The sequence below is a fragment of the Odocoileus virginianus genome, chromosome 28, assembly GCF_023699985.2.
Source record: "Odocoileus virginianus isolate 20LAN1187 ecotype Illinois chromosome 28, Ovbor_1.2, whole genome shotgun sequence".
NCBI lineage: Eukaryota > Metazoa > Chordata > Mammalia > Artiodactyla > Cervidae > Odocoileus > Odocoileus virginianus.
The window spans coordinates 7,059,720-7,086,358 of NC_069701.1; the positions used below are offsets into that span (position 1 = coordinate 7,059,720).

The window sequence follows — 26,639 nt, forward strand, 5'->3', positions numbered from 1 at the left end:
ATGATTTTTTAAACCTCTTTGTAATCTTCAGGTTTACTAAAGTAACCACAATTACTTTAATCTATACTCTCCGAAAAATGAAAAGGAAACAACAGACCAATATGTTTATTTAATTTTGCTAATGAATTAAATAAATCAAATTCTACAGAAGTCAATTTAACATTTAGTGAATTTCTAAGACTATGCTATGAGTTTCCCAAATATCTTCTGATATTGATTCAAAACTAACCAGCCCAATAATTTAAATATTACAAGCTTTGTTCTTCTTCATTTTCATTTGTGACATTAAAACTGCTATGTGCATAAGACTTTCTTTTGTTTTGAAAGGAAAACTTTGAAGTTTTATAAGAAAACCTTTCTTATAAATAGTACTCCCAAAAAAGCTGAATCATGAATATTCTATTCAAGAGTGAATATTTCTGGGAGTTTCCTGGAAGTTCAGTGGTTAGGACTCAAACACTTTCACTACGGCAGCCTGGGCTGAATCCTTGGTCAGTGAACTAAGATCCCACAAGGTGCCCAGCCACAAAAAGACTGAGTATTTCTCTTTTTTTCTTTTCCTTTTGTTTCATAAGAGTGAGTATTTCTAAATTTAATATATTTCTTCCCAATATCAGCTAGATGTAAAAAATTAAAAGTCAATGCCAGCTAAGCTTACACAATTTATAGACATCAAAGGCAGTAAACTCAAAGTAAGTATAGTTCTGTTGCGTAAGAAAAAAGTGAAGGTGACCATAACGGTGTTCACCTAAAAGAGAGACTGCAATGAGGTAGGGTAGGGGTAGACCACAGCTCTCAAGATGAATAAAATCACTTGAGTGTACCTTAAAAAAATGTTCAATCTGAAATGTGAACGGCATCTTCCTGTACTGCAGCCGATGCTTCAGCTGCAGACTAACAGTCAGTCGCTGTCTCTGCTCAGTCTGAAACATAACTTTGGGGTCTCACAGTAGTTCACCTTTTCATTGTTTCCTTACACATTAGCAGAGGACCCCTATATCTTATTTACCTGATAATTTCAGAACAAATTACGTTTTTTTCTTTTTATAATATCCATAGCAAAGAGAAAAAACAAGGGACTAAAAATATTTTAGCACTTCCAAGTTCCTCAGATATCACAAATATTCTCAATTGTTTTATCTTCCACATTTCACCTGAGCAGAAGAGAGACAATTAAAAATGTCTATAATATGTTGACACTTCTAAAATGTTTTGCACTCCTTGGAGGAAAGATAGCACAATCTACCATACAGTATTATCAATGACTGTATTTCCATTTCTAATTCAAAACTACTAAAACCACATAGAAATAGACATCAACTCTTCTTTATCTATATACCTTGAAGGAAAGAGAGAAGTGAAATGAATTATTTTTAGATACTTAAACAGTTGAATTCTCTATCAGAATGTTACAAGACCAGATAAAAGTACGAAGACTTTGTTCTAAAATTAAGGAAACTTGTGCCTCCATAGAATACAAGTTTTCCAAAAAATACACCTTTCCTGGAAGCACAGATAACATTTTTCCATGCTTAGAAGACTTCACAAACATGATCAAACTCAATCACAACAACAATGACAAAGACAATAATAAAAGCAAGTATTATTGAGACCTTCCTACTCACTAGTAAGTCTTATGTGTACTATCATATTTAATTTTCACAGTATTACTCTGTGAGGTAGGAGCTATTATGATGCCAATTATGCCAGCTGAGAAAATGGAGGTAGAAGAAAAACAGTTTGACCAAGATCATAATACAGGCAGTAAGTAAACAGCCCTGGCTGGGGAGTCTTTCTCAGTACCAAAATAAAGGACTGAGTTAATACTGAAAAGATCTCAGGGTTCCCAGACTAATAACCAGGGGCCACAGAGTCAAAAGATATGAACATTAATTGGTGTGAACACTGATCCCAGGATTTAAGTTTCCAGATTCCACACCACTATTCCTTCTCCCACTGCCGTTTTCTTCTGTCTCTTGACCTGCACCAGTTTGCTGCCATAGTTTCAGGGCTAGAAAGTCAACTTAACACTAACAAATATAATAAACCAGATCCTGTCACAAGTGCTGATTTTACAGAATAGAATTAAATCTTTAAAATATCTTTATTAAACATCTATTTATAATAAACATCTAACAACAACAACAAAATAATTGCAACGGTAAAATAATAAATGCCAGATCTGAAAAATTTAGGTCTGTATAGCCCAAGTACATTTTTAAGTAAATGCCTTTTTACTTTCCTTTCCATTTTTTCTTTCTCTTTTCTTTTTCTACTTTTCTTTAAATAAATACTTCACAGTACAAGGTCAAGTTTTAGTATGAATAGTCCTTACCTGCAACTTTTTCAGCAAAATAAAAATAATAGAGTCCATTATTTTTCATCAAATGATATTTACAAGTTGGGCCAGGACATTTCATCCTCTACTTTGCTAATTGCTATTAGAGGCGTAAAGGGCATACCTTAAAAGCATGTTCCAAATGAGCTATTTTTCTCCTACACATTAAACTCAGTTGTATCTCTTCAATTTCTTCACTGTACTGCTCACTTTACTGAACCAATTACAGCATATCTTATGTCAGAATGCAAAAAATTCAAGAACCCATACAATGTAGGATACATCTAAATGTAATTTCTCAAACAATGTATTATTTCTGATAAGCAATAAACTAATTGTTAGTTTAATCTCATGCTATGTTTATGAAAGTTGCTAAGAAATATCACTAAACGGTACAAGATTAACTGGTAGAAAAAAAAAATCATAGACCCCTTTTTATCACATGCCAGTCATATAATTTAACAGATGATACAGAATCTACATCTTTTCCTCCAAAACAATTTTTAACATATAATGCATTATTTTTAATTAAGGTATTTAAGCCCTTAATTAGTATACTTTTATCTCTTACCTTTTTATTTTCTTTAAGGGTGACAAATATTTTAATGATTTTGTATAGATGATGAAAAGGTGATATTTAGCTTTGTAACTACATTTGCATGTCACAATAAGAATGAACATGATAAATGCCAGACTACAAAAGTCATTGCTCTTTGCTTCTGTTCTAAAAACTACCAAATATTAATTAGATTACATTAGATCATACTTTTGAATACCAAAATACAAAAAAAAAATACATAAATATCATAAAAACCCAGTAGAATACTGACAGATGACCAAGGAGCTACAAAATTTAGTAAAGCACTAAAAGAAGCTTTTTCAGAACTAAAATTGTTGGCTAAATGAATATAAATAAGTAATTTATTTTTCCTTTGACTTTAAAGTATGGCACACTCAAATAATTTAACTCCTAGAAATACAATTAATGCTTACCTTCCTCACCAAAGTGACATAAAATGATTTAACACAGAAGTGTATTGAGTTAATATGCCATGCTACTGTCTAAAGCTGTCACAGCAGTGCTAAATTTTTTTAAATACTGCCATTACATTCCAGACCTCCAGATTTAACCTTAATTAAAAGACCATAAATGAAAACAATCATGCTCTGTACTGCAACTGTTGCCACATTTAAGGATTATTTTTAATATTCATTAAAAAAGTCTAGGTTCTAAAAAGTCATCAACCAACACCTTCCAGGTAGAATACAGTAGCCTAGAAAAAGCACTAATAAACCCAGTTAAAACCTGAGGTTGTAATATTACCTTATTATATATCATCAATATAAGATTAGAAGTCATATAACCTTCCATGCTGTTTTCATAATCTATAAATGATATAGTAAAAGCTATCATGCCTATTTAACTGGGTGGCTTTGGTATGTTAAATGCAAAAAGGTATGTGAAAAGTATTTATATAGGCATTAGATAAACATGCAGCAGCATGGAGGTATTATTCACTGAATACAAAGCATTCTGGTTATTCCTGCAAGAAATTTTAAAGACAGACATAGAAGAGAAAATTCCAGACAATGAAAAGCTTATTTTAGTGAAAAAAAAAAAGAAATCAAAAACTATAAACTCATATATTAAATATCTGAAAGGCAAAAAAAATTATACTTCATTCATAATTTCCCTTTAAATTCATGTCCTACACACACACACACACACACACACACACACACATATATGCCCTCAATAAATAACTCTTGGCTTATCCAAGGAAAGCAGAAAGAAGGACAAAAATAAACAAAGCATTTCCTCTGTCTTCTTGCTGCTGGAAGCATCACTGCCCGGTGCAGATCTACATGTACTCTGTAGACATGTTAAGGACAGCTATGTTTCCAGACTTTATTAACAAGGACTTGCACAGTCTGGACTTAGTAAAAGAAGACAGAACTGGAAAAGTGAATAGCTAGGTTCAAGTAAACAAGGTCACTGTGGCAGGCTGGGTCCCAGAACCTATCTTCAAATCATCTTTCAGGCAAAGCATTCTGGGAAACTAATCACACATTATGAAAGTGACTATGCAATGTTAATAACCCCAATATTACTTCCTCTTTAGAACAATGTCTATAATTTTAAAATGTTTCTATAATCGATGTGGTGATGTCACGCTCTCCCAGACCAGACCTAAGCAATAATGGTAATTAGTTACCGATTTTATCATAATACATATAGATATAGATACACTCACATCTTAAATTCTCTGTGCAAACAAATATTTCTATAAATTATATATCTTTTCTCATTTATTAGAGTAATTATCACAGTAAAGAAATGTTATTCTTATTCCTTGACTGAACTGAACTGACTGATTCCTCTTGGACGACATTAATTAATCTTCATAATAATCATAAAAAAATAACGTGTTAATTATTCCATTTGACAGAGGAGAAAAAGCTAGTAAGTAGTAAACCAGGATTCAAACTGATGAGTACCAGCAGCACTCAGTCCTGAGAATCAAGACTATCTCCACATCTTGCCAATATCAATCACTCCTGGGATATGAAATCACTCCTGCTGACCGAAAACCACTGATCTAGTTTTATGAGAACTTTTTGTCAAAAGTTTCTGAATTTTGTCAAAAGTTTATTCTGACTCTATTAAGATGACTTTTCTAAGTATGTTAATAAGTCCATTACGTTAGTTGACTTCTGAATGTTAAGCTAAATTTGAATTCCTAGGCTAAACCTCACTTGAACATGGTATTATTGGATTGATCTGCTAAAATTTTGTTAAGAATACTGTATCTAAATTCATGAGGATTCTGAGTCCGTTGTTTGCGTTTTCTTGTAGTGTCTTTGTCTTGCTTTGGTATCAAAATTGTGCTTGCCTCAGAGAATGGATCCTGAAGTGATTGCTTCTCTTCAACCATCTGATACAGTGTGAGTGGAATGAGTAGAACTGGTATCAGGTCTTCTTTAAATATTTATTAAAACTCACCAGGGAAGCTACCCAGGCTTGGAATTTTCTTTGGGAAATGTTTTAAATTACGAATCCAATTTCTTCAATAAATATAGGGCTGATCAGTTTATATATTTCTTTTTGAGTGAGTTTGGTGGTTTATATTTATTAAGATACAAAAGAGAAGGAGACAGCAGAGAATGAGACAATTAGATAACATCACTGACTCAATGGACATGAGTTTGAGCAAACTCCAGAAGATAGTGAAGGACAGAGGAGCCTGGTGTGCTAGAGTCCACGGGGTCACAAACAGTCGGACACAATTTAACAACTGGACAACAGTAACAATCTTTAAAGAATATAACCATTCTTTAAAGATAAAGACCATTCTTTAAAGATAAAGACCATTACAGTATACGAACACATATATATGGAATTTAGAAAGATGGTAATGATAACCCTATATGCAAAACAGAAAAAGAGACTCAAATGTATAGAACAGACTTGTGGACTCTGTGGGAGAAGGCGAAGGTGGGATGTTTCAAGCAAAAAGCATCAAAACATGTATATTTTCTAGGGTGAAACAGATCACCAGCCCAGGTTGGATGCATGCGACAAGTGCTCGGGCCTGGTGCACTGGGAAGACCCAGAGGGATCGGGTGGAGAGGGAGGTGGGAGGGGGGACCCGGATGGGGAATACATGTAAATCCATGGCTAATTCATTTCAATGTATGACAAAAACCACTGCAATGTTGTAAAGTAATTAGCCTCCAACTAATAAAAATAAATGGAAAAAAAAAAAAGAATATAACCTCTTCACCTAAGTTGACAAATATATGTATACAAACTTATTCAATTACCAAGACTATACTTTAATTGGTTGGCTCGCTCAAAAGTTCATTTGGCTTTTTCTGTAAGATTCTATGAAAAAACCCGAACAAATGTTTTAGCCAACTCAGTATCACCTGTATAATCTATAATGGAGTCACCTCTCTCATTCCTGCTGTTGGTAATATGTATCTTTTCTCCTTTTTTCTCATCAATATGACTTAAAGGTTAATTTTATTCATTTTCTCAAAGAACTAGCTAAAATTATGTTTATTGTTTGGTTTTCATTTTTTTCACTTATTTCCACTCTAATACTTACTATTTCTTTACTTATGCTTACTTTGGGTTTAACTGCTCTTCTTTTTCTAGTTTCCTGAGGTCGAAACTGAAATCACTGACTTAAGACCTTTTTTTTATTTTTTTCCAAACAGGTTTTTTATGTTATAAATGTCCCTCTAAGCAGGCAGTCAATATCTTACCAATTTTGATATGTTTGTTTTTTCATTTAACTCAAAACACTTTCTACTTTACTTTTGATATCTTCTGATATTTTCAAATATTTGGGGATTTTCTAGATATCTTTTGGTTACTGGTTCTAATTTAATTTCATTGACACCAAACAGACTTAAATCATTTGAGATTTGTTTTGTAGCGCAGAATATGGTAAATTTTGATGATACTTGAAAATAATTTTCACTCCATACTGATGTATAGAATGATCTATAAACATTGACAATGTCAGGTTAGTTAATAGGGTTACTAAAGCCTTCTGTATCCATCATGATTTCCTTTTTACATTCTATATCAAGGATGTGGTTTATTTCTCATTGCAGTTCTGTCAGTTTTTGCTTTATTTATTTTGAAGCTCTCTTATTAAATGCATAAACATTTAGGAATATTGCATCTTCTTAATTCATTTATCCTTTTACTGTTATGAAATTACCCTCTTTTTCTCTGGTAATATGCTCTGCTTTGAAATCTACCAGGCACAAGCACGTGCTAAGTCCCTTCAGCCATGCCCAACTCTTCGCAATCCTGTGGCCTGTAGCCCTCCAGGCTCCTCTGTCCCTGGGGTTCTCCAGGCATGAATACTGGAGTGGGTTGCCTTGCCTTCTCCAGGGGATCTTCCTGACCCAGGGATCAAACTCGAGTCTCTTACATCTCCTGCACTGGAAAGCAGGTTCTTTACCACTCGCACCACTGTTATTACAGCCACTCTGCTACTGCTGCTGCTAAGTCGCTTCAGTCGTGTCCGACTCTGTGCGACCCCACAGACGGCAGCCCCCCAGGCTCCCCCGTCCCTGGGGTTCTCCAGGCAAGAACACTGCAGTGGGTTGCCATTTCCTTCTCTTACTTCTAATTAGAGTGAGCATAATATATCTCTTATCAAAATTTTTACTTTTAACCCATTTTATATTTATTTGTCCCTTTACTTTTAAAGTGACTTCTTGTAGGTTACATATAGTTGAGTAGATCTGAGGTTTATAATACACATACCTTCAAGTGATTTATACAATGTCCCACATGGTATAAAAATCTGTCATTACATTTCCATTTCTTCTCTCTTGAACTCTGTATTAATGTTGTTAAACACTATTTTTACGTATAACCCTCACAAACTACACTATTATTTTTGCAATCAATTATACTTTTAAAGGGGGATATATAAGAAAAGTATCTTTTATATCTACCAAGGTATTGATAGTTACTATTTTCAGTGCTCTTCATTTCTCTGTGTAGATCTAGATTTCCAACTACTATTATTTTCCTGAAAACTTCCTGACAAACTTTAACATTTCCTCTAGTACAGGTCTGCTGGTGATGAATTCTTTCAGCTTTTCTATGTCTGAAAAAGTCTTTGCTTTGTATGTACCACCACCTGCAAGGAAAACTGAAGCACAAATTGCCTTCACAAGGCAAACAGGGTATTTAACTAGGTACACAAAGACTAGTTGTGATGAAATCTCACGCCTAGAGAAAAATGGTGCCCTTTTTTTCTTTGGCCTAATTGATCCTGTAGTGGTCCTTCAAGCCACTTGGAGCAGAATACCTACTAGATTCAATGTCAACCTCCAACCCCAAAATCTCTAGGATGAATTATCAAATTATTCAAATAGAAACACAGGACAAAGAAACACATGACAAAATTCTCTCCTAAAGTGCCAATAAATCTATGTTCAAATGAACTACCAGAATATGATACTTTCTCACATTCCAAGCCACTCTGTCCTTTTAGCAGAAAGTATCGAATCTAAAAATACATCTTCTCAGCTTTTATCCATGCACATCCAGAGAAATTCACAAAACAGTCATGTACAAAGATTATTATCACCATATTGACTGTGACACTGAGGAGCTGGAAGTAATCTGGATGTCCATCACTGGAAGAATGAACAAGTAAAATGCACTAGATGAACCAGATGGTGTTAATGGTGCTCAATTCTGTGAATGTACTAAAAACCACTCCAAATGGGTAACTTTTGTGGTATGTGATTTACATCGCAATAAAGCTATTATAAGGCATATACAGGGGATCAAGGGATGAACATTCTGGCACGCCACATAGCAGTCAGAGCAATACACTGGAAGGACATAAAGGAACACACATCGGTCTCAAAACACAGTGTCAAGTCAAAGTGAATACAACAATATGGATAGATCTTCAAATGCATGCACGCTAAGTCACTTCAGTCATGTCTGACTCTTTGCAACCCTATCGACCAGAGTCCACCAGGCTCCTCTGTTCATAGGGTGCTCCAGGCAAGAATACCGCAGTGGGTTACCATGCCCTCCTCCAAGGGATCTAAAACCACATTAAATTGCTCAATAAAATAAGAGGGAGTCTCTAGTAATTCCCCTTTTCATGCTCACAAGTCCTCCTCTATGTCTGCCTTTGTGATCAAGTGAGCCATGACAACTTTCAAGAATCTATTCACCTTGGATAGCAAAGTATCTCATCTTCTACCAAATGAAGATAAGAGCTCAAGATGGCCCAAATGTTATACTGGGCACCAAAAGCACATTCTTTAATGTGATTTAAAAAATAAGAGTAAGAATAGAGAGGAAACTATCATCCCTAATTCTGGTACTCGTAAGAAACCATCCAACAAAGGAATCTACTAGCTCAGGAGCTCAGTTGAGAACAGATCTACTTACTCTTTTGTTTACCTTCCTTTGAAAAAACAAGGTCTTTTGGTTGGCTTAAAGAACCTGGGTCTCAAAGTTAATGGAAGGGAGCAAGGAAAGAAGAATAGGTATTATTAATAAGTTCACCACCTTAGAAGAAAAGGGTCATTCTCTCTCATCTTTGCAATTTTCTAGAGTATTTGCTCCCAATCTCCATCCATTCAATAACTATTCATTGAGCACATGTCATATTCTAAATACTGTAGACACTAGGGATGTCAGTGAACAAGCAGGAATTCTTGCTGCTAAGCAGCTTATATATAGTGCGGGGAAAATGAAGCAAACAAGAAAATTTCTAAATTTTAAATTTTTAAATTTCACTTACTCATAAGAGCCATGAAAAAAAAAATTACAAGTTAGAGAGGTGAGGGGAAGCTGCTTTAACCGTAACAGTAAAGACTCTTTTAGGATGTAACAATAGGTTAAGAAGCATATAAGGAGAAGATGCCAGCCAAGAAAACGTTAGGGAAATAGATTTCCAAGCCCCCACTCCTGTCCCCCAAAAGCGCTACAGCGATAAAGGACTTACAAGCACCAAATACTCTACAGACAAAAACAGTCCAGTGTAAAGAATAAGAAGAGCAGATGCAGTCAGAGGGACACCAGCTTTGTGAGGTGTCTGCACTGTACACAGGCTGCAGTGAGAAGTGGGAAGGGAAGGTTTTCCTGAGTTTTAAGATCAAGAAGCTCTCATTTGTATTTCCAATGACTCTAACTGCTATGTGGAAAACAGACTGTATAAGAAGACAGGAGTGGGAAGACGTAAACGAATGAGGCTATTCAGGCAGCTGAGGTGAGAGATTTTAGGCTCAGACTAACGGTGTAGGTAATGAGTCATTGTAAGATGCAGGGCATATTTCCTAAGGAGAATAAGATTTTGCAAAGTACTGGACCAAGAGTATAAGATGAAGAAAAGAATTAAAAAGCATGTTTCTGGCTTAAGCAACTTAGATGGATGGTTGATATCTTTTGATGCAAAAGGAAGGCTTAGGGGAGCAATTTGAAAGAGTATTTATAATTGCTTTTTGAATTTAATACTTTCAGTTTACTTTTTTTTCTGACTTCATCTATCAAATTTCTCTAACTAGTTTACAATCCACTTTGTATTTCTTTTGTATCCTCACGTGCCTAGCATAGCTGATACATAATAAATACCTGCTGAACCTAATTAAATTGAAGTAGCCTTACAAGAAAACATATGAGTCAACATTTTCAAACCGTATGTTTGAAAAATCAAATACAGATGTTTTAATCAAAGACACTGCATGTTTAAAATTAAAAAACAAGTGCTAGAGACAAGCCTGTAGATATATGTTTACAATTTTAAAATGTATGCATTGTTGAATGCTTGGTGGCACAAAGGAAATTGCAGAGAGAAGTTTTCAAAAGACTTACATAGAAAGATTGGTAAGCGTCATAAATTATAGTTAAACTAAACAGAAATGAACTATTCTTGACGTCACACCCTAAATAACTGTTAGCAGCAAATTATAAGTTTTGAAAAACTGGAATCCTTAGTCATCGTCACAACCAACGAAATAAAAGGAACTCATGTAAACGCTAACTTTTATGCGTTCTCTTTTAAATCAAACTGTGACAAAGCTGAATCCGAGCAGCTGGTGTTCTTGTTGCGTAATTGGTTCTGGCATATTACCTTCACAAAAACACTTCCATCATTTTATAGACATATCTTGGGCAAGAGCCAGAGAATATATTTCATTCTTTTTTGTATATCCTCTATACACTTTGCCCTTTAACAACTAATTCTCTATCAACTCTAAAAATCTGGGGGAAAAAACTATACAATTTTTAAAATTTTACATTTTTCTTTCCAAAATTTTCTAACATAGAACTTAAAGACTTTCACATGGGTATTAATTAAACTGTATTAAACTGTAAGCCTTCATAATTTTTAAAACTTAGTTAAATTATAATTTATGACATTTATAACTAAGGCTACAAATCACTTAGGTTCAATAACTGAGAATTATCTGGGCTTACTGACAGATATTACAAATAATAAGAATAGCCCAAGAGAATATCTCCTTATAAAAGCAAAAGCATTAATAGAGATGTCCCTTATTTAGAATATATAGCTCTTCACCCGCTCCCTACAACAATTAACATAACACAGTTCAAAAACACAACTACTAAGATTTATATTTGCAGATACACAGTTTAAACACTGTACTGTTTTCTGCTTCAAGACAACTATCAATATTAAAAAACAGAGATGAGGTTTTACATCTCTCTCTCCCCTAGTAAAGTATAAGGTCCTCAGAATCAGGAACTATACCTTGTTTATTTGGGTAGCCCCAATTTTACCAATTATGTCTAACAGAGTAGAAACTCAACAAATGTTACTTATTCTTTTTCCTTTGTTCCTAAATTTTGACCTCAATTTAGCAATCCTTGGAAAGGCAAGAATTTTGTCTTATGATCATCAGTGACACGTCTTGAAGATAGAGCTACCTCCAATTCCTCTCCTTTCTTCAATATTCAGGTCCCATGCAATTCATAAAACCTTCTTGGGGACTTTCCTGGGAGTCCAGTGGCTAGGACTCCAGGCTCCTAGGGTGCTCGGGTTCAATCTCTAGCCAGGGAACTAGATCTCACATGCAGCAACAAAGACCTACTGCAGCCAAATAACATATAAAATGTTGTTGTTGTTCAGTCGCTCAACCATGTCCAACTCTTTGCGACCCCATGGACTGCAGCATGCCAGGCCTCTCTGTCCTCCACCATCTCCTGGAGCTTGCTCAAACACATGTCCATTGAGTCGGTGATGCCATCCAATCATCTTGTCCTCTGTCATCCCCTTCTCCTCCTGCCTTCAATCTTTCCCAGCATCAGGGTCTTTTCTAATGAGTTGGCCCTTCGCATCAGGTGGCCAAAGTATTGGAGTTTTGGCTTCAGCATCAGTCCTTGTAATGAATGTTCAGGGTTGATTTCCTTTAGGATTGACTGGTTTGATCTCCTTGCAGTCCAAAGGACTCTCAAGAGTCTTCTCCAATACCACAGTTCAAAAGCATCAGTTCTTCAGTGCTCAGCTTTCTATATGGTCCAACTCTCACATCCATACATGATTGCTGGAAAAACTATAGCTCTGACTAGATGGACCTTTGTCAGCAAAGTAATGTCTCTGCTTTTTAATATGCTGTGTAGGTTTGTTATAGCTTTTCTTCCAAGGAGCAAGTGTCTTTTAATTTTGTGGCTGGAGTCACCATCTGCAGTGATTTTGGAGCACAAGAAAATAAAGTCTGTCACTGTTTCCATTGTTTCCCCATCTATTTGCCATGAAGTGATGGGACCAGATGCCATGATCTTAGTTTTTTTGAATGTTGAGTTTTAAGCCAGCTTTTTTCACTCTCTTCTTTCACCTTCAAGAGGCTCTTTAGTTCTTCTTCACTTTCTGCCATAAGGGTGGTGTCGTCTGCATATCCGAGGTTATTGATATTTCTCTCAGCAACCTTGATTCCAACTTGTGTTTCATCCTGCCTGGCATTTCATGTGATATACTCTGCATATAAGTTAATTAAGCAGGGTGCAATATACAGCCTTGACATACTCCTTTCCCAATTTGGAACCAATCTGTTGTCCCATATCTGGTTCTAACTGTTCCTTCTTGACCTGCTTACAGGTTTGTCAGGACGCAGGTAAGGTGGTCTGGTAATCCCATCTCCAAGAATTTTCCACAATATGTTGTGATCCACACAGTCAAAGGCTTTAGCATAACCAATGAAGCAAAAGTGGATATTTTTCTGGGATTATCTTGCTTTTTCTATGATCCAACTGATGTTGGTAATTTGACGTCTGGTTCTTCTGCCTTTTCTAAATCCAGCTTGAACAACTGGGAGTTCTCAGTTCACATACTATTGAAGTCTAAGTTGGAGAATTTTAAGCGTTACTTTGTTAGCATGTGAAATGAGTGCAGTTGCGTGTTAGTCTGAACATTCTTTGGCATAGCCCTTCTTTGCGACTGGAATGAAAACTGACCTTTTCTGGTCCTGTAGCCACTGCTGAGTTTTCCAAATTTGCTAGCATATTGAGTGCAGCATTTTCACAGCATCGTCTTTTAGAATTTGAAATAGCTCAGCTGGAATTCCATCTCCTCCACTAGGTTTGTTCGTAGTGATGTTTCCTAAGGCCCACTTGACTTCACACTCCAAGACGGCTGGCTCTAAGTGAGTGATCACACCATCGTGGCTACCTGTGGTTACCAGGACGCTGTCACAGGGACAGGGGCTCTAGCTGCCGCAGACCTGGGAGGTGAGGCATGTGGCTAAGTCCTCTTAGAGGAGGTCACCATTAGCTCCACTACAGAGCTGCCAGGCAGACTACCCATAAACTATAAACATTTTAAAAAGTAAAATAAAACCTTCTCATTTCCCCAGCACAAAGCTAACTCCCTTTCCTAAAGTTCTTAAAACCGTACTGTCTAACCACATAGTTGACGATGAATAAACTATCATTTTAATTATTTTTTTACAGCTTACAGGTCAATCCCAGTTCTTTTTTTAAAAACGTTTTATTTTGTATTGGTGTCTAGCCAATTAACAAACAATGATGTGATAGTTTCAGGCCAACAGGGAACGGATTCAGCCACATATATACATGTGTCCATTCTCCCCCAAACTCCTCTCCCATCCAGGCTGCCACATAACATTGAGCAGAGTTCCATGTGATATACAGCAGGCCCTTGTTGTTTATCCATTTTAAATACAGCAATACATTAACATTTTAAATCCAGATCTAGGTAAACCTTATTGCCTCAACTAAACTATTTTCAAGAGCAGAATAATGACTTACGTATTTTTTGGTATTTGTTTAGTCACTCTGTCGTGTCTGTCCCTTTTGCAATCCCATGGACTTTAGTCCTCCAGGCTCCTCTGTTCATGGGATGTCCTAGGCAAGAATACTGGAATGGGTTGCCATTTCCTTCTCCAGGGGGTCTTCCTAACCCAGGGATCGAACCTGCATCTCCAGCATTGGCGGGCAGATTCTTTACCACCGAGCTACCAGGGAAGACCATAATGACTTATACTTCTGTCCAAATACACAGGAAAGTGCTTTGCAATGTATGTTCATTGATAAAAATAAAGACAAAGATGATAAAGATAATATGAAGACAGTTTTCCATATTTTTCTCAGATATTCATTCAAAGGCATGGGCCTTTGAAATTTTCTGGTCAAAATAATTAAGGAATGGATAACTGTCACAGCCAAAACTAACAAAATGATATTATTACTAATCAAACAGTAATTTATTGTCACCCAACATTTTTGTGGGTATATGTGTATATGTACAAAACCAATTCAGTGTAATGAGAGTATAAGCAAGAGTTAGGTGAAAAGGTATGATTACGCTCTCCAGAGAATGGTTACTTAATACTATGAGCCACCAATACTATACGGCATAGTGACAAAAGACATCACAAAACAATGCACCCCCAATTTTTTATTGGGTATATATTGTGTAATGTGAATGTGCATCTATTTATGTAGGGACATTGGAAGAAAGGGAAGGGGATAAAATAACAAACACTAAAATGTTAGCAATTACTACATGGTGAAACTACAGATAACTTCTATTTTCTTTTTCATGTTTTTCTCTACTTTCTAAATCAGAAACACATACCTAACAATAAACTTTCTTAAAATAAAAGGTTCCAACATTTAGAAATTTTGTCATTGATGTTAAAATAAGCCAACAATCTCAACTCAGTCTAGTGAGCAATATAATAGAATTTTAGAACTTAAGTTATTTTAGGCTCTGAAAATATTATCTATTCCACACTAATCACCCTCTTACTTAAATAATAGTTACACAGCAATAGTATAAATAAAAGGCTCTATTTAGAGGAAGAGGAGATGAAGATGAAAGAGGATGAAGATACTAAGACTATCATTAGTATCCCAAATATATCATGTACAAATTTCTTTGAACACGTCGTCAAAAATCCATGTGTGAGGCTTTGACCTCATTAAATTTTTAAACTACAGACCTTGGCTGACAAAAGATAAAAGACCAATCTATATTTTGCACTTTCTGAAAAGCTTTTCTAATACTGAAATTTATTAATCTGGACATAAAAATTACAAATCTACTTAACAGACAAATGTTATTCCCCACACGCAAAAAGTCTCACATTTAGAAAGAACTAGAGATTCAAAGGTTTATGCTAGATTGCAAATGCTATCAAAACAACATAGTACAGCCCCTCTGGAAAACAGTTTATCAGTTTCTTTAAAAACTAACCATTCAATTACCATACAACCTGGCAACTGTATTCCAGGGCATTTATCCCAGAGAAATAAAAACTCCTGTACACACAAAAACTTGCATGTGAATATTTATAGAATCTTTATTTGTAATAGCCAAAACGTGGAAGCAAGCCAGATGTTCTTCAATAGGTGAACCGTTAAATAAACTAGTACATCCATACCATGGTATACTTACTCAGCAATAAAAAGGAATGAACTACTGATATGCCCAACAACTTGAATCAATCTCCAGAAAACAGCTAATGACAAAAAATATGTACTATATAATCCTATTTATAAAACATTCTTGAAATGACTATAGAAACTAAAGAATTATAAAGACAAAGAATAAATTAATGGTTACCAGAGGTTGGGCAATAGGAGGGAAAGGTCAGAGGTAAGTAGTGGGTTGGCCAAAAAGTTTGTTCAGGTTTTTCTGTAACATTTTAGCAAAAACTAAAACTTTTTAGCGAACCCAATAAATGTAGCTACAAAACAGCAACATGAAGAAAATGTTCTCTATCTTGACTATAATAAATATCAATGCAAATATCCTACTTTTGATCTACTATAGTTTTGTAAGATACTACTATTAAGGGAAACTGTGTAGAGAGTATATGAGATCTATTATTTCTTACAACTGCATAGGAATCTATGATTATTTCAAAATAAAAAGCTTAATCTTAAAAAAAACAGTATTTTTAGGGCATCTTCCAACATTGATTATATCAATCAAAATCAAATATCTTCTCTCAAGGAATTTCTAGTCTAAACCATGGAACACAAAAAGTTTGTGGAAATTTACTTAGAATTTAAGAAAAGTATATAAATACATATAGTATTTGGGTATTAAAGTATGTAAAGTATGACCATGTGGGCATATAAAAAAGCATGTTCACAACTAAAAGGAAAACAAATGGATTAAAACTCAAATCCGTTCTGGGTATGCAGATGCAATATTTTTAAGCTCTTCACAAAATAAGAAAGGAAAGCAGCACCTAGAACAGTTTAGTGCTGCCATTATGGTCTCCATAGCACCCTATAATTCATCTTTCAGTCCTTTTCAAACATTATTATTTCTACTGTGACTTTTCCACTAGACAGCAAACTCCATAAACACAAAGACTGTCTTCATCTTGCCTTCTAGCACATAGCACAGTAACTTATACAGAGCAAAAATTAAATATTTCAAAACTGAAATAAGTTGCTAAATGCAACCCTGAACTACAGTCTCTGTTACAGAACTCAAAAACCTATCCTTAGGTAAACAAATAATTATTTATCTTTCTTTAGTTGAATTTTTCAATGCTGCCTACAATTTCTGTGAAACAACTTTAAAAGCTTTTAATACACATATGCTTTTAAAATATGAGCTTGACAACAAAAATCATATACCCTGAATATATATCTACTGGAAAGAGTATTAAGACAACATTAATTTCAATTCTAAAAACTTAAGAAATTTTTTAGAAGCCTAGACTATATTATTAAATATATTCAGTATTCAAAAATAGAATCGATGCTATTTTGAAACCCAGGAAAACTGTACATCATAAAAGTTTATCCTTAAATCATTCTTCCCATAAGAAGTTAGCAATAGAAGCAGAATATGAAATGAAATTAAAGATACATAGAGAGAGGATACAGATACAGATATGCACACTACCAAATATGAAGACCTAAGCTTAAAAGAAAAAAGAATCATGAAGAACACAGGGCAGTGAATCTATTATCCTCCTGAAATAAGTACAATTCAGTCATATAATTTAATAGGAATAAACCAGAGAGCATCAAAGCTATTTTAAACATTTAAGTCTATCCTTTAAAACAAAGACAATCAACATTCTCAAATTTAAGTACGTTTCCTTTTTTTAAGGGAATTTTATTCAAAAAACAAAAAAGATTAAAAAAAGGGGGGGGGGGGGGCATGGGTAAACCTCAAAAGCAAAAAGAAAAAAAATTTACTTACCAAGTTGGCCATATAAATTGTGAGCAGCCCTCTCCTGCAAATAATTTTAAGAAGACAGAGAGTGAGACTAGACACAAATTTGACTTAATAATCACTTCATCTTTTTTTTTAATAAATGTACCAAACCAATTATCAGGAGTGGTGGGAAAGGAGTAGACTATGCAGAATTAAGCTTTTAGTACTGTAATAGTTAGCTGTATAAATCAATTCTACAAGTCATTCTGTTTGGCAGTCATTAAATATTCTGTTTAGTGCTTATTAATTAAAATTCTTTAAAATTACTATTGCCTGGGACTTCCCTGGTAGTCTACTGGTAGAATCCATCTTCCAATACAGGCAATGTGGGTTTGATCCCTGGTCAGGGGACTAACATCCCACTGGCTGCAGGGCAACTAAGCCCACACACCATGACTACTGAGCCCATACGCCACAGCTAGAGAGTCCACATGCTGCAACAAAAACCCAGCACAGCCAAAATCTTTAAGAATTAAAAACATAAAGTCAAAGCTCTAACATTTCTTAAAAAAAAAAATTACTATTGACTAGTAATTGCTAGTTAGACCTATTGTAAAGATCATATATCTAACATAATAAACTAACACAGTGGTAAATACATGTCAATTACATCTCAATTTTTTAAATGACTGATACTTTATTTATTAATAGGAAGAGAGGTACAATTTGCCATTAGTCTATCTTTATGTTAGAGAATTCTAAACTTAATGAAGAATCCTAGCAAATTCATCTTGCCAAGAAGTCAAGGCCATAACAACTGTAACTAAATGCAAATTTATTGTTAAAAAATCAGGTCTTCTATCATTTTACACATAACGCAACTGTTCATTAGACATTGTTACAAATCACACTAAATCACCTTGCTTTAATTTCATTGTTAAGTGAAAAGTCAGGTACTAAGTGAACTTTTTAACATCAAAGGACAAACAAAAGCTCTGTAAACACCTGTTTTACAGAAAAACTACATATTTACTAAATGCATAATCACTCTTACTTAAAGAGAACTCACCCAGAAACTCAAGGATAAGGACAATTTTATGCCCTTATAACTTGAACTTACACTGCACATGAGACCATAAATGATGCACATCCCTCTAATAAACAAGTCTTTAATATTTAAAGCGTTCCAGGGCAGGGCTCAAATAAACTCTGAAAATCATAGAAATATATCTGAATTTCAATAATGAACATTTTTAGTACTCAAAGAAACAATTACTTTGTAACATAAAAAAGTAAGAATATCAAATCACTTTCATTTAAATATCATGCTAGATCTTGATATTAACATCATCAATCAATCTTCTTGATGTCAGATCCAGTCATAAAAAAACCTTGATTGTTCATGCTTAAAATGGCTTAACAGGATTTTCAATTTACTAAAGCCATATGGAGGCAGTATGATATAACTGAATAATGCTAAAGTGAAGTTAAGAAATCAGGGTTCCAGTTAACTTCCTCTGGTACTCTAGTTTTGTCATTAAAATGAGGGAGCTAGTTCTCTAACTTATATTTTTAAATATAAAAACTATTTTTAAAAAACTTACATTTATCACTAATATATAAAACATAACATTGGGTCCATCCTGGTTGAAAGGAGGCAGCGCCCTAAGCATACCCACTGGGCCATGCCCCCCAGCATTGTCTGTCTACAGCAGGTCCTAATGTACTTAGCAGAACAACAGAATTCCACTGCTCCTCTAAAAATGAATTTCAGAATCAGTGATAAGATGATCTGTAAGGTCCCTTTTAGGTCTTCTTTTCTATGATTTATACATACCAACTGAAATTGTTCTTACTAATCCTTACCAATCTTTAGTTCCTACCAAATTCTAAATCAAAGATGTTCTAACAGTACTTAATTTAAATAGATCATATCAAGAAAAATTAGGATAACATCATCATCTAAGAGTCACACATACATGGAAAAGCTAAATGCTTCTCAAGGATTTACCTGTTCTTATCAATTGCTGGTCATATATGAACAAAAAATTAGTATTCTTCATTACAAAACCAAAGTAAAGATATTTCTGTAATTTTAGTGGTTACCCCTGAAAATACATTTCACTATGGAGTGAAATTAAAAGACGCTTGCTCCTTGGAAGAAAAGCTATGACAAACTAGACAATGTGTTAAAAAGCTGAGACATTACTTTGCCAACAAAGGTTCATCCAGTCAAAGCTACAGTTTTTCCAGCAGTCATGTATGGATGTGGCAGCTGGACCATATAGAAGGCTAAGTACCGAAGAACCGATGCTTTTGAGCTGTGGTGGAGAAAATGCTTGAGAGTCCCCTGGACTGCAAGGAGATCCAATCAGTTAACCCTAAAGGAAATCAGTCCTGAATGTTCATTGGAAGGACTGATGATAAAGCTGAAGCTCCAATACTTTGGCCACCTGATGTGAAGAGATGATTCATTAGAAAAGACCCTCATGCTGAGAAAGATTGAAGGCAGGAAGAGAAGGAGACAACAGAAGATGAGATGGTTAGATGGCATCACCGATGAGATGGACATGAGTTTGAGCAAGCTCCGGGAGACGGTGAAGGACCAAGAAGCCTGGCGTGCTGCAGTCCGTGGGGTCGCAAAGAGTCAGACACAAGTGAGTGACTGAACAACAACAATGAAGTGAACTAATATATGCTATCTTCAAAAACATTTGTTCCACTAATTTCATTCTGTCTCTGATAATAACAGTAACCCAACTCTAGAATCATCACTAGCTTCCATCTATAACTGTTTATCTTTACTGAGCAAAGATGATCTCGTTTAATCATTAAATTTTCACAGACCTGCAATAGTACCTGGCATCTAACAGACACTAAACAAATGGTAGAATTACTAAGCAAAGTGTTACTAGGAATCCAGTCATATAAGAAGGAATACATTATAGACATATATTGTAGAAATATAATCACAAAAGACAACCACTAGACAGAGGGAGGACTGACTAATGACACTAATTTATTAGCAAGCAAAAACATAATCCACTTGTATAAAATTTAATAATTTACACAGTGTAATTAATATTTTGAAATCAGATTTTATCCTCTCAGCAGTTACACAAAGTATAAAGCAGACACTATCATCCTTACTCTATTAAAAACCAAGGATCAGAGAAGTGGTTTATTCAAAAATATGAAGGCAGCAGAAAGCAAGTTTTTCTGATTTAAGTTTCACATTCTTTCCAAGGTGCTGCTTCTACAGCAGAAAATCTTTACTAAGTTATCTTTCAGTCCTAAACTTCACTGATTTGTTTGATATGGTATCCCAGCAGGCTTCTGCGCAGTGAGGGTAAAGAAAGCCTTGACACAGTCTATCTATCAGTAAAAAGCCAAGGATGTATTGCTATTAGGGTACTTGAGACTATTACGGTCTCAAGCTTCAATCTGTTGTTGTTGTTAGTTGCTCAGTCGTGTCTGACACTTTGCGACCCATAAACTGTAGCCTGGCAGGCTGCTCTGTCCATGAGATTTCCCAGGCAAGGATACTGTATCGTTTGCCATTTCCTTCTCCAGGGGATCTTCCTGATCCAGGGATCCAACCCACATCTCCTGTACTGGCAGGCAGATTCTTTACCCACTGAGCCACCTGGGAAGCCCCAAGTTTCAATTCACCATTTCCAAATAATGAGGAAGATCACCTCCTCCTCAGCTTTATCTGAACTCCAACCCAAAGCTAACAGCCTCAAGAATGAGAGGACGGTATTTTATTTGGCAGGTTAGAATATCAGAACAGTAATTTATTTTATCACTTCTCCAAAGATGGTCAGTATTAACAGGAAACGGATAAGTTGATTAAATACCATTTTATTATTTAACACTTGGCTGTATCTAGCCTAAGTCTGAAGACAAACAAGTCACGCCCTTCCTAGTGAGTAAATTCTCTCTGGAAACCAAGTTACACATTAAAACACTGCTACAACAGTGACAGGGAAGTGGGGAGATGTCAGTTAGAAGAAAAGTGGGCCTAGAGAAGGTCTGGGGCCAAGGAGGACAATAACTTTTTAAACTTCACAGGAGGCTCTGATACACAAATACTTCCATTCTTCTAATCTAATCACTAGATTAGAAGACTGGTGAAACTCAAAGAATAAGCAGCCTAAAGTTAGTCACGTATTTCTTTCAACTACAGTTAAGCTTAATTTTTTTTTCAATGGGGAAAGGAGATAAATCTTTTAAACTTCCATTAAAAATGTAAATGGGTGTGTACATCAAGGGGTACTATCTAAAAAAGTATTAAGAACCACTGTTGTTAAGAACTGTGCAGAGTATCACTATTCCTTATGGGAAAATATTAAAATAATTAAATTTTCTTAACATCTCAGTAGCATAAAAGGTATCCTCACATTCTACTGAAATTTCAAGGATTATCTTCTAATGACATTATTTTGTCTAATTAGATGGACAATAATGCTTTTTATTTTCTGGAAACTTTACTGTAAATATTCTTTAGTTAACTTTCTCAAACTTCTGAATGACACTGTATATAACACATTTCATAACTAAGATTACTAGGGAATACAGTAGGAATAGTGTCACTTCTAAATATTTATATATACATATAAAATATGCCTGTGTTCAATGGATAAGGAGAAATTAGAGTTTAAAGAAAAACAAAATGAATGTTCCCCAACACTGTAAGTTTACCAAGAGATTTTATTTAATCATTTCAGAAAGTCTTTCAAAATAAAATAGAATTTCATTTGTCAAAATATTTCAGAACAGTATAAAATACTTCTTTAAGGTACAGGAATGGGTAAGACAAACTTCTAGTCCAGAGAAAGAGTTCATAATTATATTCTATGGTATACAGTGGATAATAGAGAGGTAAGCTTTTCAGAAGACTGCAAGGGAATCTCATTTTCTTCCTGTGAACATGACACTGAAACTTGAAGATACCAAGAATCTATAGGCCAGTTTATAGGTATTCTTTTACCCACATAGTACATAGTTGATTCCTTTTGGTCACATCTGCTTAGGAGTTTCATAATTACAACAGTGTAATTTAACAACTTAAACCATGAATATGCTTAGAATAAATACCCAATTTTTGATACTTTAATCCATGTCCTTCTTTGAGCACCCTGCAGTTTTAACTTATCTAAACTAATACTAAATATCAAAGCAAATCCACAACTACTCTACAAAACAAAATCCATCAGAACAACTTCTTTCTGAACCACAAACAAAGCACTTCCTAGAAAAAGAAAGAGAAGACTAGTTCTTAACAGCCCACCTAGGGATAAACTAGATGTTACCAAAGCTTCCTGCTGAGTTACTAAGATCACAGTTCTTCGTGGCACAAATTTTTTAAGCAACCCTGGAAACAACTTCAAAGCTTTCACAGAACCCAATAGTGATGCGATTAAGATTTAAGTAAGCTGCCCTCTTAGAAGGTTTTAGGACTAGCTGGCAAAGCATGTTTAATTCCAGAGATGGAAGGAGACTGAGAAAGATGGAGAGATGGGTAGATGGGTGGATGGATGAATAAAAGGATGGATGAGTTGGAGAGAGGGAGAAAAAAGTTGTGAGGAAATAAACCAATATAGATGAAAACATATTCATGAATATAGTTAGATTTTCACTTATATATCTATACCTATATATATATACACACACACACATACATTCATCATATGTATGTGTGTGTATATATAACCATGTTGTATGTTTGTACATCATTAAATGCTTTTTTTTAAGTGATTATACAGTTGAGTACAAAGCATTTAACTTTAGTAAAGATTTCATTATTGAATAGGGCTTCAGAGATTAAAAAATTTAAATTGTCACAATTTGCTAATTTGGAAAAAACTGCTAATCCTCCACATTCTTTTTCTTCTATCCTTTCTAATATATTACTGATATTTACTTGTAAAAGGATGAACTAACAACTGATCAATTAATCTAAAATTTGGTTCAAAACTGATTCCTTAGAGGTTGCTATTTCCCAGCTTCTAACCTCAGACTCCCTATTCTGAGCTTTGAGACTCTAATCTCCAATAGCTTCAATAATCACCTACAGAAGGAAACCTCTGATTCTATTTATATAACTACCATACTTTTCCTGAATCTAGACTCACACTTCAAGCTGCTTACTGGCCACCTCCAACAACATATCATTGACTTTCTTTGGGAACTAAAGGCATAATTATAAATTCCTCTTCCTTAAACACTATAATATTAATATGTTTCATTTGGGGCTAGATGTAATAATTTTGAAATACACTTATCTTCAACCTTTGTAAATTACTTATACAAAACAGAGAAAAGCAAAATTTTTAGCTTTATTTCTTTATAAAGCTTTATAAGTTGTTTTATAGTATATCTTAGTTTTAAAAAGTCTGGGAGATAACTTTCTACCAGATTCTACTCAGTAATCTGAGTAGATTACTCAGGTATCTTGATGTTTAATGAAATCTTTAGAAAAATTTGTTGCTAAATAAAAAATGTTTTCAAAGCAAGTAAGACCATTGTTAAATTTTGCACAATTCCAGATAAACAGAGACTAGACTTTCTTAAAGTAAGATACACTATGCAACTTATAAAGAAACAAAGCTAAAAGATTTGCTTTTCTGTGTTTTATTGTTAAAGCCAAAAATGTTTTTTAAACCTGCCTTTTAAAAAGTCAGTCACTACCTTCTGAACAATACTATAAAATTTAATTTTAAAGTTTTTAATTAGACCCCAAACCATTTGTGCTTGATGAACATATATACACACAACGCTTTAAAAAAAAGAAGAAGAACTTAGAGTTATTTGCAGGTTTTTTAATTGCATCATCTAATAAAGAACAGAACTAAATCAACACCTGTCACAAAAAGTTCAACTACTAAACAATCACATCAAGATAAGGATCATTTTTTCTTCAGAAACCATGGGACAATACTCATAAAGAAGTTAAAATTCTAGAGAGAGAGAGAGGTCACTCAGTCAAGTCTGACTCTTTGCGACCCCATGGATGGCAGCCCACCAGGCTCCTCCATCCATGCAGTTTTTCAGGCAAGAGTACTGGAGTGGGTTGCTGTTTCCTTCTCCAGGGGATCTTCCTGACCCAGGGATAGAACTCAGGTCTCCTTCATTGCAGGCAGACACTTTACAGTCTGAGCCACCAGGGAAGCCTCAAATTCTAATCTAAACAGAGTAAATCCACTCCAACTAATATTTAGAACAGGTCATAATCTAGGGAAAAGTTTCTATGAATCCCTAGTGTCTGTGAATAAAATACTAGTGCAATAGCTCACTTAAATAAATAAAAACAGAAAGCTTAAAAAACAGTTTACTATCAAATGTAAAAGGAGAATAGGAAATAAACTACTTCCAGGAAACCTCTTTATGCCTTAAGGAGTTATAGCTTTTAATGTCAATAACACAATTTTATTTTGGTACTATCATGGTATTTAAATAAAGTTGCTCTTCAAAAAAGAGTCTGACTTTTTAGAAAAACTAAAAAAGAAATAAATACATAAAAATGGAATTCTTTAAAAAAAAAAATTCTTCTTCCAGTTTACAGTTTACATGTAAGGAGCTTGAAAGTGACCACTTAGCCCTAAAACCAAGTAAAAAGCTGAACAAACGTAAAAGTCAACTTCCACAAGAGAAGGAAGGTCACACTGCGAACTGCTGTCCCCTGAACTGCGGAAACTGCAAGCAGATACGGAGAATAAGCCTGTAACAGAGCACAGACTCAGAAGCTGAAGCCTCTGGGGGAACAAGAGTCAGAAGAGGACAATCTGCACTGCAACCGACATACAGCAGGAGGTTCAGGGTGGGAGTCAGGGTAAAGAGCGAGGCACAGTCTGGGATGTCAAAATTCCACAGGTGTCGGTCTCAAGGGGGCCCCACACTTTTGTGAGTCTTACCTCCAGGAGCTTGACTGTAACATCTTGTAGAAGAACCTGAATGAACGTTTTTGCCAACCCAATACATAAAACGTCCAATTAAAACCACAAAAGGCAGAATAAGACTGGAAGATAAAAATCAGGACAGAGGCAACGAAGAAAAAACAATAACAAATATGGTAGAAATCAATCCAACTATATCAATAATCACTTTGCTAGCTATGTGTATGCTCAGTCATGTCTGACTCTGCAACCCCACTGACTATAGACTGCCTGTCTCCTCTGTCCGTGGAATCTTCCAGGCAAGAATAATGAAGTGGGTTGCCATTTCATACTCCAGGAGATCTTCCTGACCTAGGGATCCAACCCACATCTCTGAGGTCTCCTGCATTGGCAGGTGGATTCTTTGTCACTGCACCAATTACTCTGAATGACAGTTAAAAGATTGCCAAAGCTGATCTAAAATGTAACCCAATTATATGTCAAATACAAGAAACCTACTTTAAATATATATATACATAGAGATTAAAGTAAATAAGGATGAAGAAATGCACCACAACATACATATATCATCAAGGAAATGCAAATTAAAACAACAATGAGATACTACCACACACATATTAGGAAGACCAAAATTCAGATAATACTAAATGCTGGTGAAGACATTGAACAACAGGACTAGTGAGGATACAAAATGGCCCAGACCCTCTGGAAGACAGTAGGCAGTTTCATACAAAATTAAACAAACTCTTAGCACATGATTCAGCAATCACAACCCTTAGTAATCATCCGAAGGAGTTGAAAATTTATGTCTACATAAAAACCTGTACCTGAAGGTTTACAGAAGCTTTATCCATAATTACCAAAACTTGGAAGCCATCAAGATGTCTGTCAGTAGGTCAATGGATAAATAAACTGGTATATCCAGACCAGGGAATATTATTCAGTTCCAAAAAGAAATGACCCATCAAGCCATGAAAAGACATGGAGGAAATTTAACCACATATCACTAAGTAAAAGATGTTAATCTGAAAAACCAACATACCGTATGATTCCAACTATACAACATTCTAGAAAAGATATAATCATGGAGACAGTTAGATTAGTGGTTACTAGGGGTTGAGGGGAGAGAGGGATTAATAAGCAAGCATAGAGGACTTTTAAGACAGTGAAATTCCTCTGCAAGATCCTATAATAGTCTATATGTGTCCTTACACATTTGTCTAAACCCATAAATGT

At 35.0% G+C, this 26,639-nt stretch overlaps 1 protein-coding gene across 1 annotated transcript in view; it reads right to left on the reverse strand.

Moving 5' to 3' along the window:
- Positions 1 to 26,639, reverse strand: part of TMEM135 (transmembrane protein 135) — a 255,523-nt gene that overhangs the window by 185,593 nt on the left and 43,291 nt on the right. Inside the window, exon 4 of the mRNA XM_070457152.1 lies at positions 17,551 to 17,584. Within this exon, the coding sequence (XP_070313253.1) occupies positions 17,551 to 17,584 (34 nt within the window). The remainder of the gene's footprint in view (positions 1 to 17,550; positions 17,585 to 26,639) is intronic.